At 39.2% G+C, this 13,729-nt stretch overlaps 1 protein-coding gene across 1 annotated transcript in view; it reads left to right on the top strand.

Moving 5' to 3' along the window:
* The window catches only part of VIPR2 (vasoactive intestinal peptide receptor 2), a 62,015-nt gene extending 48,952 nt beyond the window's left edge, over positions 1 to 13,063 (top strand). Inside the window, exons 6-13 of the mRNA XM_042475174.1 lie at positions 966 to 1,107; positions 3,203 to 3,353; positions 5,466 to 5,526; positions 7,010 to 7,079; positions 10,020 to 10,111; positions 10,399 to 10,528; positions 10,617 to 10,658; positions 11,790 to 13,063. Of these exons, the coding sequence (XP_042331108.1) occupies positions 966 to 1,107; positions 3,203 to 3,353; positions 5,466 to 5,526; positions 7,010 to 7,079; positions 10,020 to 10,111; positions 10,399 to 10,528; positions 10,617 to 10,658; positions 11,790 to 11,963 (862 nt within the window). The 3' untranslated portion in view covers positions 11,964 to 13,063. The remainder of the gene's footprint in view (positions 1 to 965; positions 1,108 to 3,202; positions 3,354 to 5,465; positions 5,527 to 7,009; positions 7,080 to 10,019; positions 10,112 to 10,398; positions 10,529 to 10,616; positions 10,659 to 11,789) is intronic.
* Positions 13,064 to 13,729: the final 666 nt, after the last annotated feature.

The following is a 13,729-nucleotide window of genomic DNA, read 5'->3' as shown; positions in this document are numbered from 1 at the left end:
AACATTCCCAACGTGTTCCATGTATCTGAATTCCACAGAGCCCTCATTAACTCTAGCATGAGAGTTGTATTGAAACTACTGCTTGGATCTGCAAATAATTCAGATACATTTTTACACCATGGCCAAGATCTTATATCATGCTTGCATAGCGTAAATCTATGCTCATGTAGTTACACAATGGTTGTGTAACTACATTGTCCTTCTGTTGAATACTGACATTGTTCAGCCGATGGTGCTTATTGCCCCATTATGAAATGTGGAATGCACAGTAGTTGTTTCTGCAGTCCTGATGAAGAAGGTGATACATTGAAGGCACTGCTGAATAGGTATATCCCATCCAAGAATGTATAAGTGCATGCCTAGAATTTGGTGGGTTAGGTCCTGCTAGAATAGACTCTGTGAATCATTTGTTAGATGGTGAGTCAAGATGTAGGTAAATCCATTTAATTCAGTGTCTGTCCTCAGTGTCTCCGTTTAATTTAGGCCCATGTGACATGGTTACACTTGTGGGACTCTGCTTATGCAATCATGAATTGGATATATCCATTGAACAATGGCCAAAAGGGGACTTTACTAAGGTGCATGACATCAACAGGATCCTGCCCCTCAAGTTTCCCAGAAATACCTAAACCTTCAAATACCTCATTCAAAGACCCTGGATGAGCTCTAAATGCTTGAAGCTTTTCACCATTCAGAAATAGCACATGTTTAATTTTAGGTGCAACTGATTTGATACAAGTTTTCTGACCATTAGTGTGTTGCCATTGTATTTTCAGACACATCTCAGGATTTACACAAGAATTTGCAAATACATTTCACCTGGGGCACAGATTGCTCACTCAGAGAAAGAAGCTTCATCATTCATTCATCTTTCTTTTCCCTAGACAACACCTGTAGAGTATGCAGATGAATCTTCACCTGTCCTTAGCTTTCAGATATTACAGTGTCTCTCTTTCCACATGTAGGAAACTTCACTGCACTCGGAACTACATACATTTGAATTTGTTCCTGTCTTTCATCCTTAAAGCAATCTCTGTCTTAGTTAAGGATGCTATCCTCTATTCCAGTACTAATGCAGATCAGTGCCCAGAGGTTCAACCATCTTGGGTAAGTAAATGCAATTGTAGTAATGGCAATAGCCATACTGTGTCTCCTATATCTTCATCCTCCCCCATGTGTTTGTAATGGTAGTACAATAGTTGAGGTCACACTCCATCCAATGCTACTGAAGCTGATTTCTACTCACACAATGCTTCCTCTCCTGCTGTGCCCCTGAATCTCCAAAATTTGATACAAAGGGTTCCCAATACACCCAGCCTAATAACCTAATCTGCCCAATATGAGGGCAGTTTAGACTAGTGGAATTTCTGTTCCATTGGTGGACAGGTTGCATTGGACACAACCCATATTCTGGGCAACATAGGAGCAAGAAGGGGATGGGGAAGAAGGCAGTTGAGCTGGTATGAAAGGCAGGTAGTCAAAAGATAGAACTAATCAGAACTCAACATGTAAAAGGTGAGGTGTGAATCTAGGTTCATAGAGAGAACTAGGACTGTGGATCTTCAGACCTGTGTTCAAATCTCCACAGTTGTATAGACATTCACTGGTTTTTGGGCAAATCAGAATTTCATAGAAATAATAATGACCCATCTCACAGAATCTGGAAGATCAGCATAATTGTACAGCACTTTCTGCATTTGCATTTATAATAAATGTGCAGTGATGGATGGTGCTAGTATTGGGGAAGATATTCAGAGTGTGGAAGATAAATAGTGACATTTGCTTTACTGCTATTCACAAAAAGATACAAGTATGATTATTTGCTGACATAATGTAAACAATCTATTACTGTATAAGATTTTTTTTTTAGTTTAGAAAAAACTATAATGCTAAATATACTTTATCTGGAGCGAACCATGTTGAACACAGAGGAGCTTACTTTGGAGAATACATGCATGAGGTTAGAAACCAGGCATAATATAATAGGGTCATAGCATAGTAAATGGAAGGCTATGGGTCTGTCAGCTCTTGCAAAAAACAGTTAGTACTGTATCATGTAGCATTGCAAGGAGTGATCAACATAAAGTAGCTGCTAGTCTTGTCCTGAATGATTTGATAGTGTATTACAGTTTCATGTTTGATTGGTTACCTTCTGTTCACTCTTGCTAACTGGAAAAGAAGCAAGTAGGAAAATCTTCTTGGTACGAAGATTTTTCCATTCCTTGGTTGTTCATGTTTCTACTCTGTTCAATTTATTGCCAATGAAACACAGTATTTTTGTTGTGTTAGGAAATTGCACTGCATGAAACATCCAGGATTTTTTTTTCTTAATTGAATTTGGTTGGCTGATGTTTCTGTGACACAGATTTTCAGGAACTGACATCCATTTTCACTTCATAAATTCAGACTGATGAAATTCTAGTAAATGGTACAGATTATATTTTTTTTATTTCTGGCTAATTAAGGAAGAAATGCTGTGCTTTTTCTGACTTTATGCCCAAACTTCTGGTATCCGTGTAGTCAAAATGGTATGAATCAATATGTTGCAGTGATGTCCAGGTGATGTAATATCTGCAGCAAAGAATTACATCTGCTGACCCCAGTTTAGTTACATAACAGTCAGGAAGTGCTTTCAGCCTTTTCTTGTCGTTATGCATTCCACGGATCTATTTTTTGCTGCTGGCACAGCTCTCTAGAATAAACTAGCTTCAAAAAGTATTGGGAGCATGTTCCCTAAACCAAATTACTTCTGGTTAACTGGTGGTCTTGAATATTGCCTCCTTGTTCCAGGTCAACCACAGTGGTGGGGGTCTTTTTATTCCTGGAATGTAATGCTTTGAAAAGCAAAAAAAGATATTTGCTTCGAAGGAAAAAGCACAAGATAAATAATTATGTACATGTATACACATGCTAAGACTTTAGGAGACAGCTACCCAATAAATCATTCTCAGTATATCTTTGCGAAGCATTTGCGATTTGTTTTCATCCAAGCTTTCTTCTCTTTATGACGTTGCATTTTGAACCGAGTTTGAACAATAGAAAGAGGTCCTTTCAGGTTACCAATAGAGAATCTCAGAGGAGGGGGAGTCACTCATGTCAGCGCTTGTGTCTATCAAAAAAGGTTTTCAACAAAAGAAGCCATTTACTGTGTTACAGCTATTTCTTTGCACAAATGTTTCATCTTTGGTTTGTAACTTTCCAGGTCGGCTGCAAGGCTAGCTTGGTATTTTTCCAGTACTGTGTAATGGCCAACTTTTATTGGCTCTTAGTTGAAGGACTTTATCTCCACATCCTCCTCATGGTCATATTCTCTCCTAACAGACACTTCACCATCTATCTCCTTATTGGTTGGGGTAAGAAGATCAATACAATCTTTTTCATTCTTGTTTTCCCTATTGTACATTAAATGAGGCCATTGACAGATCTTGGAAGAGTTACTGTTTTTGACTGCAGCTCCCCAAACCTTTCTAGCCAGGCTCTCTGGGGAGTTCTGAGAGTTGCTGTCCAAAAAAGTAACTCCTCCAAGTGCTAGTCATTCTGTGCTAGCAGCTGGGTCAGACTTCTTAAACTTGAAACAAAATAATATTAGCATGTGAATATAATAAAATGTGTTTATTTTTACCAATCCAGATACAATAGACAGATAGTATTGTTTTAACCTTGTTATAGTAATATTTTATTAATTTTATAATCTTGTTTGTGGTTTCATATTGTGCGCCCTTGGCAGGCTTTTGTTTTTATTTTGGATTGTTTTTTTCTCCTTTGTAAAGCGCTATGTAAAGTCTATGGCACTATATAAATAAATGTAATAATAATAGATAGATAGATGAAAAACAGTTAAGATGATGACTATAAGGAATTTAGCTTGGTTGGATCACATGTTGGACAGGCCTAACCTAAAGTGCATCTACACTGTAGAAATAATGCAGTTTGATACCACTTGCCATGGCTTCATCCTACAGAATTCTGGGATTTGATGTTTTGTGAGGCACCATCACTCTTTGGCAGAAGCCGCTGAAGACTACAAATCTCAGGATTCCATAACATGGAGCTATAACACTTAAAGTGGGTTCAAGCTGCATTATTTCTACAGTGTACATGCACTCTAGATTCTCAAAATGATTGGTAGGCAGACTCAGAATGCCTAGAGGGAAGGAAGACTGCCCAAAACTCTGTGGGGAGATGGCAAGGTTCTGGAAGAGAAAGAATCCACAGGTAAGTTGAATCATTGTTCTGAAAATAATTGGGGAAGCCATAAATAAATGGCAGAGCCCATACTTTGCTTGGAGAAAGTCCCAGGTTCAATCTCTGACATCTTCATGGACAATATGTATAAAGCAGCTTCATGTAACAGCCATTGGGTCCAAAGACGTTGACAAGACATCTCTAATGGGGCACTGCAATCACTATTAGTGCAGAAGGAAACAGGCAAACTGTGGTTGTGTGGAACATCACTTTCCTGTCATTTGCACCCCTTTCCCCCACAGGTTATATCCAGCTGATATCCAGGCTAGAACAATGAACTTCTAAGATATGTTGGCAAAGGACCAGGGTTGGCTGATTTACACTGGGTTGAAACTTGGATGAAAACCATTCCATGGTTTAAACCTGGTTTAAAGCAAATAACTTAAAAAAAAAAAAACCAAACACCACTCTGGGTTTTTAATTGAATTTTCTTTAAATTCTAGCTATTACTACTGTTTTCCAGCCCTCTTACTGGAGCAACAATGAGTCTTAGAAGTTAAACACTTTAACAATTTATTGACCAGTGTCCAGTGCTGGTTGTTTCTTTTTAGTCACTTAATTTTATGCTGCAAGAAATGCCATTTGGAAACAAATTTTTCCATTAATGTAAGTTCAGTCAAAACAACTTGCTTTAAAAGAGCACTTTTCAAAGAACAATTATTATTTAAGCTAGTGGCCATAACATATGAACTGCATTTTGTTACTTAATTTTCTGATTTAATCCTGTATTGGTGTAGTACTATACATTAATGCAAAAAAAAAAAAAAAGGTTTAAACAAACAAACCAAAAACCCAGATTCAAACAAACAAACAAAAAACCCCAAAACTAGGGCTGGAAAAAAACTGGGGGGTTTCTAAACAAAAAACTGGGGTTTTTCAACCCTGCAAAGTACACAGTGAGAAGGTGGAAGAGAGGCCAGGATAAGAGTGCTCCTTGTCTGCCTCCTCTTTGACCACGTCTGGGAGCCCTGTGTAAAGAAAGCTGCTTTGCCAAGCGTCTTGTTTGGCTCTAAACAACAGAGAGTACATATCTCATCCTAGCTTGATCTTTCAGTACTTTCCTGATAGTTAATTCTCATAGTGTATAAATACATTTTGCATTTTAACATGATGTATAGCCCAATTGATTTCTCTGAGGTGTATATTTTATGTGCATTCTCTCTTCTTCTTCTTTTCCCTCTCCACTCCTTTCTCTATTGTGACTTTTCTTTTCCTTCCAGGAATCCCTACAGTTTTCACCGTCATGTGGATAGTTTCTAGGGTCTATTTGGAGGACACTGGGTACGTGCCAAAAGAAAAGCAAAGTTTATGCTTCCATGATTTCTGACAAAAGGTTCTTTTGTGATGTCTCATGTCCAGATCTTGGACTGCTCACATTCTTCAAAATACAGAATTGTGCATGAATGCATCCTCATCCTGGGAGCACAGTGATATTGGAGGGAGGGAGAGTGACAGGTGACAGATATATAAATTTGTTTTTTAATGTTCCAGATTAGCTACTCTACAATGTATTCCCTAGCACAGAAAATCCATATAGCTGCAACAGGACCCAATACTCAGTGACAGAACATTGACTTTTCATGCAATAAGTTTCAGCTTCGATCCTGGGCAATTCAGTCAAATGTGGTTTTTTTGCAGAATATACATTTAATTTGTGGGATTCATTGCCACAACACAATGAAATGATCACAAGTTTAAATGGTTTTAGAAGGGGCATTAGATGAATAGCAAGACGTCCTTGTAGCTATAGAGAAACTTCTTATTCATTGATACTATACTACTGAATTTCTGTTATGGAGCAGCAACTGCAAAAGGAGATAGTTATGGGCTTCCCCACAACATGTAGTTGCACACTGTATGCAGCACATTGCTTTATTTGATGGACTGTTGTTTGAATCCAACAGATCCTTTTTACTTCTGTTCTTCTGTTCTGACATTGCCTGTAAAATCATGTCAGGTAGCTGGACTAGGAAGAGAGAAACTGCGTCTTCACTAGAGGTTTTCCAACCAGGATTGCATGGTTACTTCTTGGGTTGGTTTCCCCAAGGTGTATATCTTGGGGATGCTTTAACTGTGGATTCCTGCATGGCAAAGAGTTGGACTGGCAGTTGTATAGGGCTCTCCATTACATGAGGATATGGGCTGCTTTGGGTTACATGCGAACTTGGACTATCTGGTGGGAACAAGAGCATGATATTGTGGACAGGACTTGCCTAAAGGTCTTGGTTTCACTCTCCTTGGAATTAAAGTGGCTTAAGTATGCAGCAGTTTGGCAACTCAGCTTGTCAGCCAGCACTCAGAGCCACCTAAGAATCAGGTGGATTATCTGCTTTTCACACTTTATGCTCCTGCATTTTCTGTTGTGTGACATGCCAGATTCTGCACTATGTGGTGCTGATTTTGTGAGGAAAAATATAAAAGCAGCATCTGTTTCTTCCTAAAGATTAAATCTTAGAGTGCCTTGTGCCCTATTTCTAGCACTAGCTTGGTATTTTTGCTGGGCATTAATTAGTTTTTTTCATGAAAATGGTCACTTCATTGATTGTCTATGTTGTTTCATGTTTGCAATCTGCCCCCAGGGTATTGGCAGTTGGACAATATAGACACATTTTAAACAAATGGTAAATAAATAGTAAACATAGTAAACTTCAGATTATTATGATGCTATAATGATGGTATAACATCTCTGTTCACTTTGTTTTTTATCTTTTCCCTTGCCTTGTGGAAAGAATAGTAACATTCACTGTTTTCCCCTTCCTAATAGTTGCTGGGACACAAATGATCACAGCGGTCCTTGGTGGGTCATAAGACTACCAATCCTAATTTCCATTTTAGTAAGTAAACTCAATGGTGAAAATGAATACTTGGTTAATGCTATAGTTTTGCACAGCAATTTGCAGCCTTCTAAATTGCATCATCACCATCATCCATTATTTATTAACTTTATTTACAACTTAACATTCAGCTCAAGAGTGAGAGGATCCCCCAAGGCAAGCTAATAATATGATACCAATTAAAAAGAGCAGTGTAATAGCACAGTGAGTAAGCCCAGGAGATTTGACTTCCGGAGATGCCAGACAAGATGGCACTCTCCTGTTCCAAACTGGTAGCTGAATCTGACTTCAGCACTGGCAACAGGGCAGCATTTCCACTGCTGAGGGCACCAGGCTGGCTCCAGGATTGTAGGATAGACTGTGTGACACCCAGAGCTCTGCGCTCCAAGAATCTATCACTGCTAGTAGTGGCTGGTGGCTTCGATGTCACTGTGGTAGTGAATCCATTCCAAGTTTTGCTCTTAACTTTAAAGAAGCAGCTGTCCAAGGTGCTAAACAGAATTGGATGGCTCCTTGACAGTTTGGAATAAAACTTGAAGCTGATTTATTTTCAGACTGACATGGAAGCAATCAACTACCATTGCTAATAATGGGGATGGCTGATGGAGTATATATCTAAACTCCCAACAAGTTCTTCAAAAAGGAAAGAAGGAAATCAGCAGCAGCATTCTCTTTGCCTTCCATCCCCAAACAGGGTGACCAAACGTTCTGCTTTTCCAGGACATGTCCTACCTTTCAGCCTTCTGTCCAGGAAGAATTTCAAAATGACCTCCATTTTGAGCATGACTAAGAAGCATGAATTTATATTTATATGAGTGTTTTTAGCTTTTATTTTGTAATGTCCTACATTTTTCTTGAACATCTTACATTTTGTGGTGTCTTGTCCTCCTTTGTGGTTATGACATCCAGTCATCCTGTCCCCAAATGACTGGAAGAATAAAACAGATGTAGTCTGCTTCTTAAAAGTCAACATGGATAAAGATGTATGGGTCTCCCTTTTCAAAAGTCTCTAGAATAATGTTGTAGCATAAGTTTTCGTTGACTTGGTCTACTTCCTCTGATGCATGGAGTGAACAGCTAGGATAAGGATGTAGAATATAGACTTGGGTCTACTGGTAGATCTCGGCATGATTTGTAATAGACCTCCAAGGTTTTAGGCTTTAACAAGAGAAAGGATGTTGTTGCCTGGTTTGCTTTGTACTAATTGAGCCTCTTTGTTTATTGTCTGTAAAACAGGAGTGCTAATTGATTGATTTTGCTCAGTTCTGCTGCCCAGTTTTAGATTGCCATGGAAGAATCCCTGAGCTATCATAACTCACATATAGGTTGCTATATACTCTAGTGTATGGGAACCAGAAGGTCAGTAGGAGACAACCCAGTGCCCTTCAAAACTCCCAGAATTTCATACTAGTGGTTAATCTGGCTAGGAGTCATAAGATTTGTAGTTTTGTGAGGCACCCACACTCTTTGGCAGAGAACACTGAAGACCTTGTAAAACTACAGATCTCAAGATTCCATGGATTGGAGCTACAGCACTTAAAGTGGTGTCAAACTGTATTATTTATACAGTGAAGATGCACCCTTGTTGTTGTTGTTGTTGTTGTTGTTGTTGTGTGCCTTCAAGTCATTTCCGACTTATGGCAACCTTAAGGCGAGCCTATTGTGCGGGGTTTTTGGCACCCTTTGTCTCTCTTTAGTTTTCATTGGATAGTGAGTTACTATAGTTACTATACACTATCTTTGGTAATACAGGTCAAACTGAATAGTTTATTTCTGATGGTGCAAACAGCTCTCATCATCAGTTCAGCATGTTCTAACCTTATCCCATTTTGTCCTCCTTGGCAAGTACTATATTTCATGCCACGTCCAAACTCTGCACCCTCGACTTTATTTTTCACACTGGAAATGCCCTATATCAAGCCAGTCCTCAGCATTAGCCACAGTGAAATATGACAGCAACCTCTTATCTCTTTCCTTATGTTTTGCTTCTATGAAGCTGTTGTTGTAGTCTAACAAAAATCTAAATCTACAGCACTATATAAATAAAGTATAATAATAAAAATAATAAATCCAGAACAGCACAGGACTTTTGCAACACTATGAGCTGCAAACGTATTTACAGTATTTCTCAAACCCCTGTCTGCCTAAGTTTACCAGTAGGCACAGTGAAGTAGCCTAATCAATGCTTTAGGCAGCTGACTTTAGGTATCATAAAAGGGTAGACAATTGGTGTATAATAATTTAGTATTGTACTTTTGGTACAAGAGAAACATATTTAAGGGATTTTCTGACTGAAGTGCCAAAATACCTTGGGGTATGTTGCACTTTAATTTGAAGGAACACAAGAGGCATTTGGTGCTTGACTCAGAGAGCTAAATATCTTGGGCAGCCCTGTGATAAAAGCCTACCCTACTTCACAGGGCTGTTGTGAAGTATTATTCTAGGTTTGCTGCAAGGGAGAAGTGACTGCAAGACTTTCTGAATCACATACCAAAATATTTTGGATACTTTTCATCTTGATTTGGAGGAAAGGGGTGACCAGCCCTGCGAAAGAGCCTAATCTACTTTACAGGGCTGTTGTGAAGATTTTTAAAAATGACAAAAATTATCTAAGATCTTTTAAAGAATTATGAATGAATCAATAACAAATAAAATGAAGTCATTGTAAAAGGTCCAATAGGATTTTTATTTTTATTGCTCAGATGTTTAATGAACAGCAGTAGTCGGGTTTTGTGTCTGGTTGTTATTTTCATTTTTTAAATTCCTTTTACTGTTGCCTAATGGGAAATCAGTCTGAGTAAACCAATGCAGGATTCCTCTGTAAGCAGATCTATATCCAATTCTTTAAATCCAGAGTATGGCTTGACTGATTAGTGGGTGTTTTGAATTACAGAAAAGTAGTCTGTAGAATTGTTAATCCACATGTTGGTTCTTTTGCAGGTGAATTTTATACTTTTCATTAGCATTATAAGAATATTACTACAAAAGCTGAGATCTCCAGATGTTGGAGGCAATGACCAGTGCCAATACAAGTGAGTGATCAGAGCTGGCAAAATAATTATTTGGGGGAACCCCATTCAACTCCACTTCATCCTAACAGATTTTTTTAATGTGGTTTTTTTCTACTTTTTTTTTTTTAACAAAAGTGTATTTTAATACATATTTGTTATTGCCATAAACTTTGTATGACGTTTAACGAATATACAAAATTAATAAATAAAGAAATAATCACTTTATATATGTTACCTATTCAGTGAACAGAAGCTATTAAAGACATTAAAATATTTATGACTATTTGTGTGTGTTTTTGTTTTCAAAGGAGACTTGCAAAGTCAACACTGCTGCTTATTCCACTCTTTGGAGTTCACTACATGGTGTTCGCAGTCTTTCCTATTCGCATTTCCAATAACTACCAGATCAGTTTTGAGTTATGCCTGGGATCATTTCAGGTAACATGTTTGCAAGTTTAATTTTTTCTCTCTACACTTATAGTTGATGATTATGCTTTATAACTCATTAACATTTCCCATTTAACAGGGCCTGGTTGTTGCAGTCCTCTATTGTTTTCTGAACAGTGAAGTAAGTTCATATTTATGTTCCTGTGATGTTATGGGGAAGGGGTATAGCTCAGTGGCAGAGGAGAGTCTTTATATGAGGAAGGTCTGAGATTCAATCCATGGCTTCTTCAGGTAGGGCTGGAAAGTCATTCCATGTGGAATGCTGGAGAGCCCTTAACCCAGTGGTTCTCAACCTGTGGGTCGCGACCTCTTTGGTGGTCAAAAGACCCTTTCATAGGCATTGCCTAAGACCATTGGAAAACACATACTTCCAATGGTCTTAGGAACCAAGACACCACAATTTTATGGTTGGGAGTCACCACAACATGAGGAACTGTATTAAAGGGTCATGGCATTAGGAAGGTTGAGAACCACTGCCTTAACCAATCAGCTGAGTAAGCTCTTTTAATCCTTTCTTAGGTGCAGTACAAGCCTCCCCAAAAGGGAGGCCTGCCGGCGCCTGTTTTTCCTCCGCAGGGAAGCTGCAGTTGCCAAACCGTGCGGCTTCCCTGTGGAGGAAAAAGAACCCGCGAAAAGCAGGTTCTCTTTACCCCACTGTGGCGGCGTAATGAGTGCGCCACTGGCGCACTTGGTATGTAAGTGCTGTGCGGACACCACGCAGCACTTACGTAACAATGGCGGTACCCGTGTGTACAGGGCGCCGCCATTGTTACACCCTCGTCATGTGCGAGGGTTGCTGGGCATATGGGCGCTCCGCCCCAGGCAACCTAGCACGTGATTAGGGTGTCACAAAAGGCCCATCTGTACCCGGTCTTGCTAGTTGATATTCAGGGACAGGCCATGTGAGAAGTTTGGGAACATCTTAGACAAGATATGACACCCCTCAAAACCTCAGATCCAGGTGATCTAGCCCCTGAAGCATCCATAATCTGGGCAATCCTGTGCTTCTGCAGTCCAAGTGAGGCAGTGGGAAGTTACAATGAGCAAATCAAAGAGATATAAGGTTTTTATTTCCCCTATCTAGATTTAAAGAATAGATTATTCTCATGTGCACACACCCACATACGTCTCCCAATTTGATGTATTCATCTCTCAGGCATTGCTGAAATTTTTGAGTTCTCCGTTTCTCCCACCATGATACAGTATACACAAAATGCTACCATTGCATACTTGGTTGCTTTTTTACATTTAGGTACAAGGTGAAGTGAAAAGAAAATGGCGGAGCTGGTGCTTGAACCAAAGAGTGGGGCGAGATTACAGACTGCATAGCTCTTCAATTTCACGAAATGGATCGGAAAGCATCTCTCAATTGCATCGCAATTCAACAACTCAGTTTTCTCTGCAGACAGAAACCACAGTGATATAAGCCATTTGTGGCCCTGCAAAAGACTACGGGGCATATCACTGTATATGCAGCCCAGCCAATAGGATATATTCTAACTTGGCAGAGTGTGTACCCTGTTCTATCTACATGCCAAGATTCAACAGTGGCCTAGTACAGTGCAAGGTATCTTAAGAGCTTTACCCTAAAACTTGTTTCCAGTGCCAGGATTCATCCCTGGAACATAAGAAATACTTCCCATTAATGCATTTTCACAGGTTATCTGGCTTTTTAGACATGTTGATGTCTGTCAGATTCAGAAAATAATTGAAAATAATTGGGATTTACTGGATTAAGAATATGAGAAGAGCCCTAGAAGATCAGACCAAAGGTCTGTCTAGTCCAGCATCCTGTTTCCTGCAATGGCTAACTAGATGACTATGGGAATCTAACAGCAATAGTGAGTGCTTTTCCATTGTTGGTTCCCTTCCCACTGGCAATCTAGAGGCATCCTACTTCTGAACCTGGAAGTTACACTTAGTGATTATGATTAATATTTGGGGATCGACATTGCCCGAGAATTTGTCTAAATCCATGTAAAGTTATTTGTGCTGTTGACCATTGCCACATCTTGTAGCAATGAGAACTAGAATGTATTTCAAGTAAAGAAGACATTTTTGTCCTTTTCATTGGACAACCCTCATGTTTGCACCAGTTTTATAGATGACTATAAAGCAATATGGTTTGTTTTGAGAGTCCAGATTATTTCTAGACCCAAGCACCAAAACACTGTTGAGTCTCAGCCCAGGCCTGTTGTATTGATATTTGTGGGTTTGAATGTGGCTTTCAAGCCACGTTTTGACCACTTCTGTTTTAGCAAGTGAGGCTATGTGTATGGAGTGGAAGTAAGGGCAGAGTAGGCAGGCCAAAACAATTTGGGTGGAATCCAGTGTCGTCATTATCGGCAAATATATTTTCCTACCAAGCCTGGCAGGCACAGTTCAAATCTGAGTCTGTATGTCTATTCAGGAGTAAGTAAATGCAATTTTTTTCTACCTGCAAAGCACAGCTCAATTCATTGGAGATTATTTCAAGTTTGTTGTTGTTGTTTGCCTTCAAGTTGTTTCTGACTTATGGCGGCACTATCATGGGGTTTTCATGGCGGTTTTCTTCAGAGGAGGTTTGTCATTGCCATCCTCTGATGTTGAGACATGGTCTCCAGAGTCATAGTCCAATACTCAAACCACTAAAGCATGCTGACTTTCATTTAACTCTCAATTTACGTATCTTTAAATACCTTCTTATCGCTGATCTGACTAGTGTTGGTTTACTATCTTTCAGTGAGGCATTTAAATATTAGTGATACACTGATCTTGTGGACTGGCATGTCAGCAATTTTTTTCATTCATTCTTAGTGTCATATTTAATCAAACGACCATGTCTCAGGTGCAGCCCATTCAAGCATCTTTAAGGCTCTCTAAGTATATTTTGTGCCCAGATCCAGAACTCAGCAAAATTCTGTAGCAAATCTGTTTCCCCATGCCTTCACAAAAAATACTGATATTCAGTATTTAGCTTCACTTTGAGCAATGACATTGCTCATTATTTCCCTTTCTTTCTTTCTTTCTTTCTTTCTTTCTTTCTTTCTTCCTTCCTTCCCTTCCCTTCCCTTCCCTTCCCTTCCCTTTCCTTCCCTCCTTTCCTTTCCTTTCCTTTCCTTTCCTTTCCTTCTTTCCTTTCCTTTCCTTTCCTTCCTTTCTTTCTTTTCCTGGTTTTATGACCCTATGCTGTATGGCCTTCCAAATGTTGCA

This window comes from Sceloporus undulatus, chromosome 6 (assembly GCF_019175285.1).
Source record: "Sceloporus undulatus isolate JIND9_A2432 ecotype Alabama chromosome 6, SceUnd_v1.1, whole genome shotgun sequence".
Taxonomy (NCBI): Eukaryota; Metazoa; Chordata; class Lepidosauria; order Squamata; family Phrynosomatidae; genus Sceloporus; species Sceloporus undulatus.
This window is presented reverse-complemented; position numbering and strand designations above follow the sequence as displayed.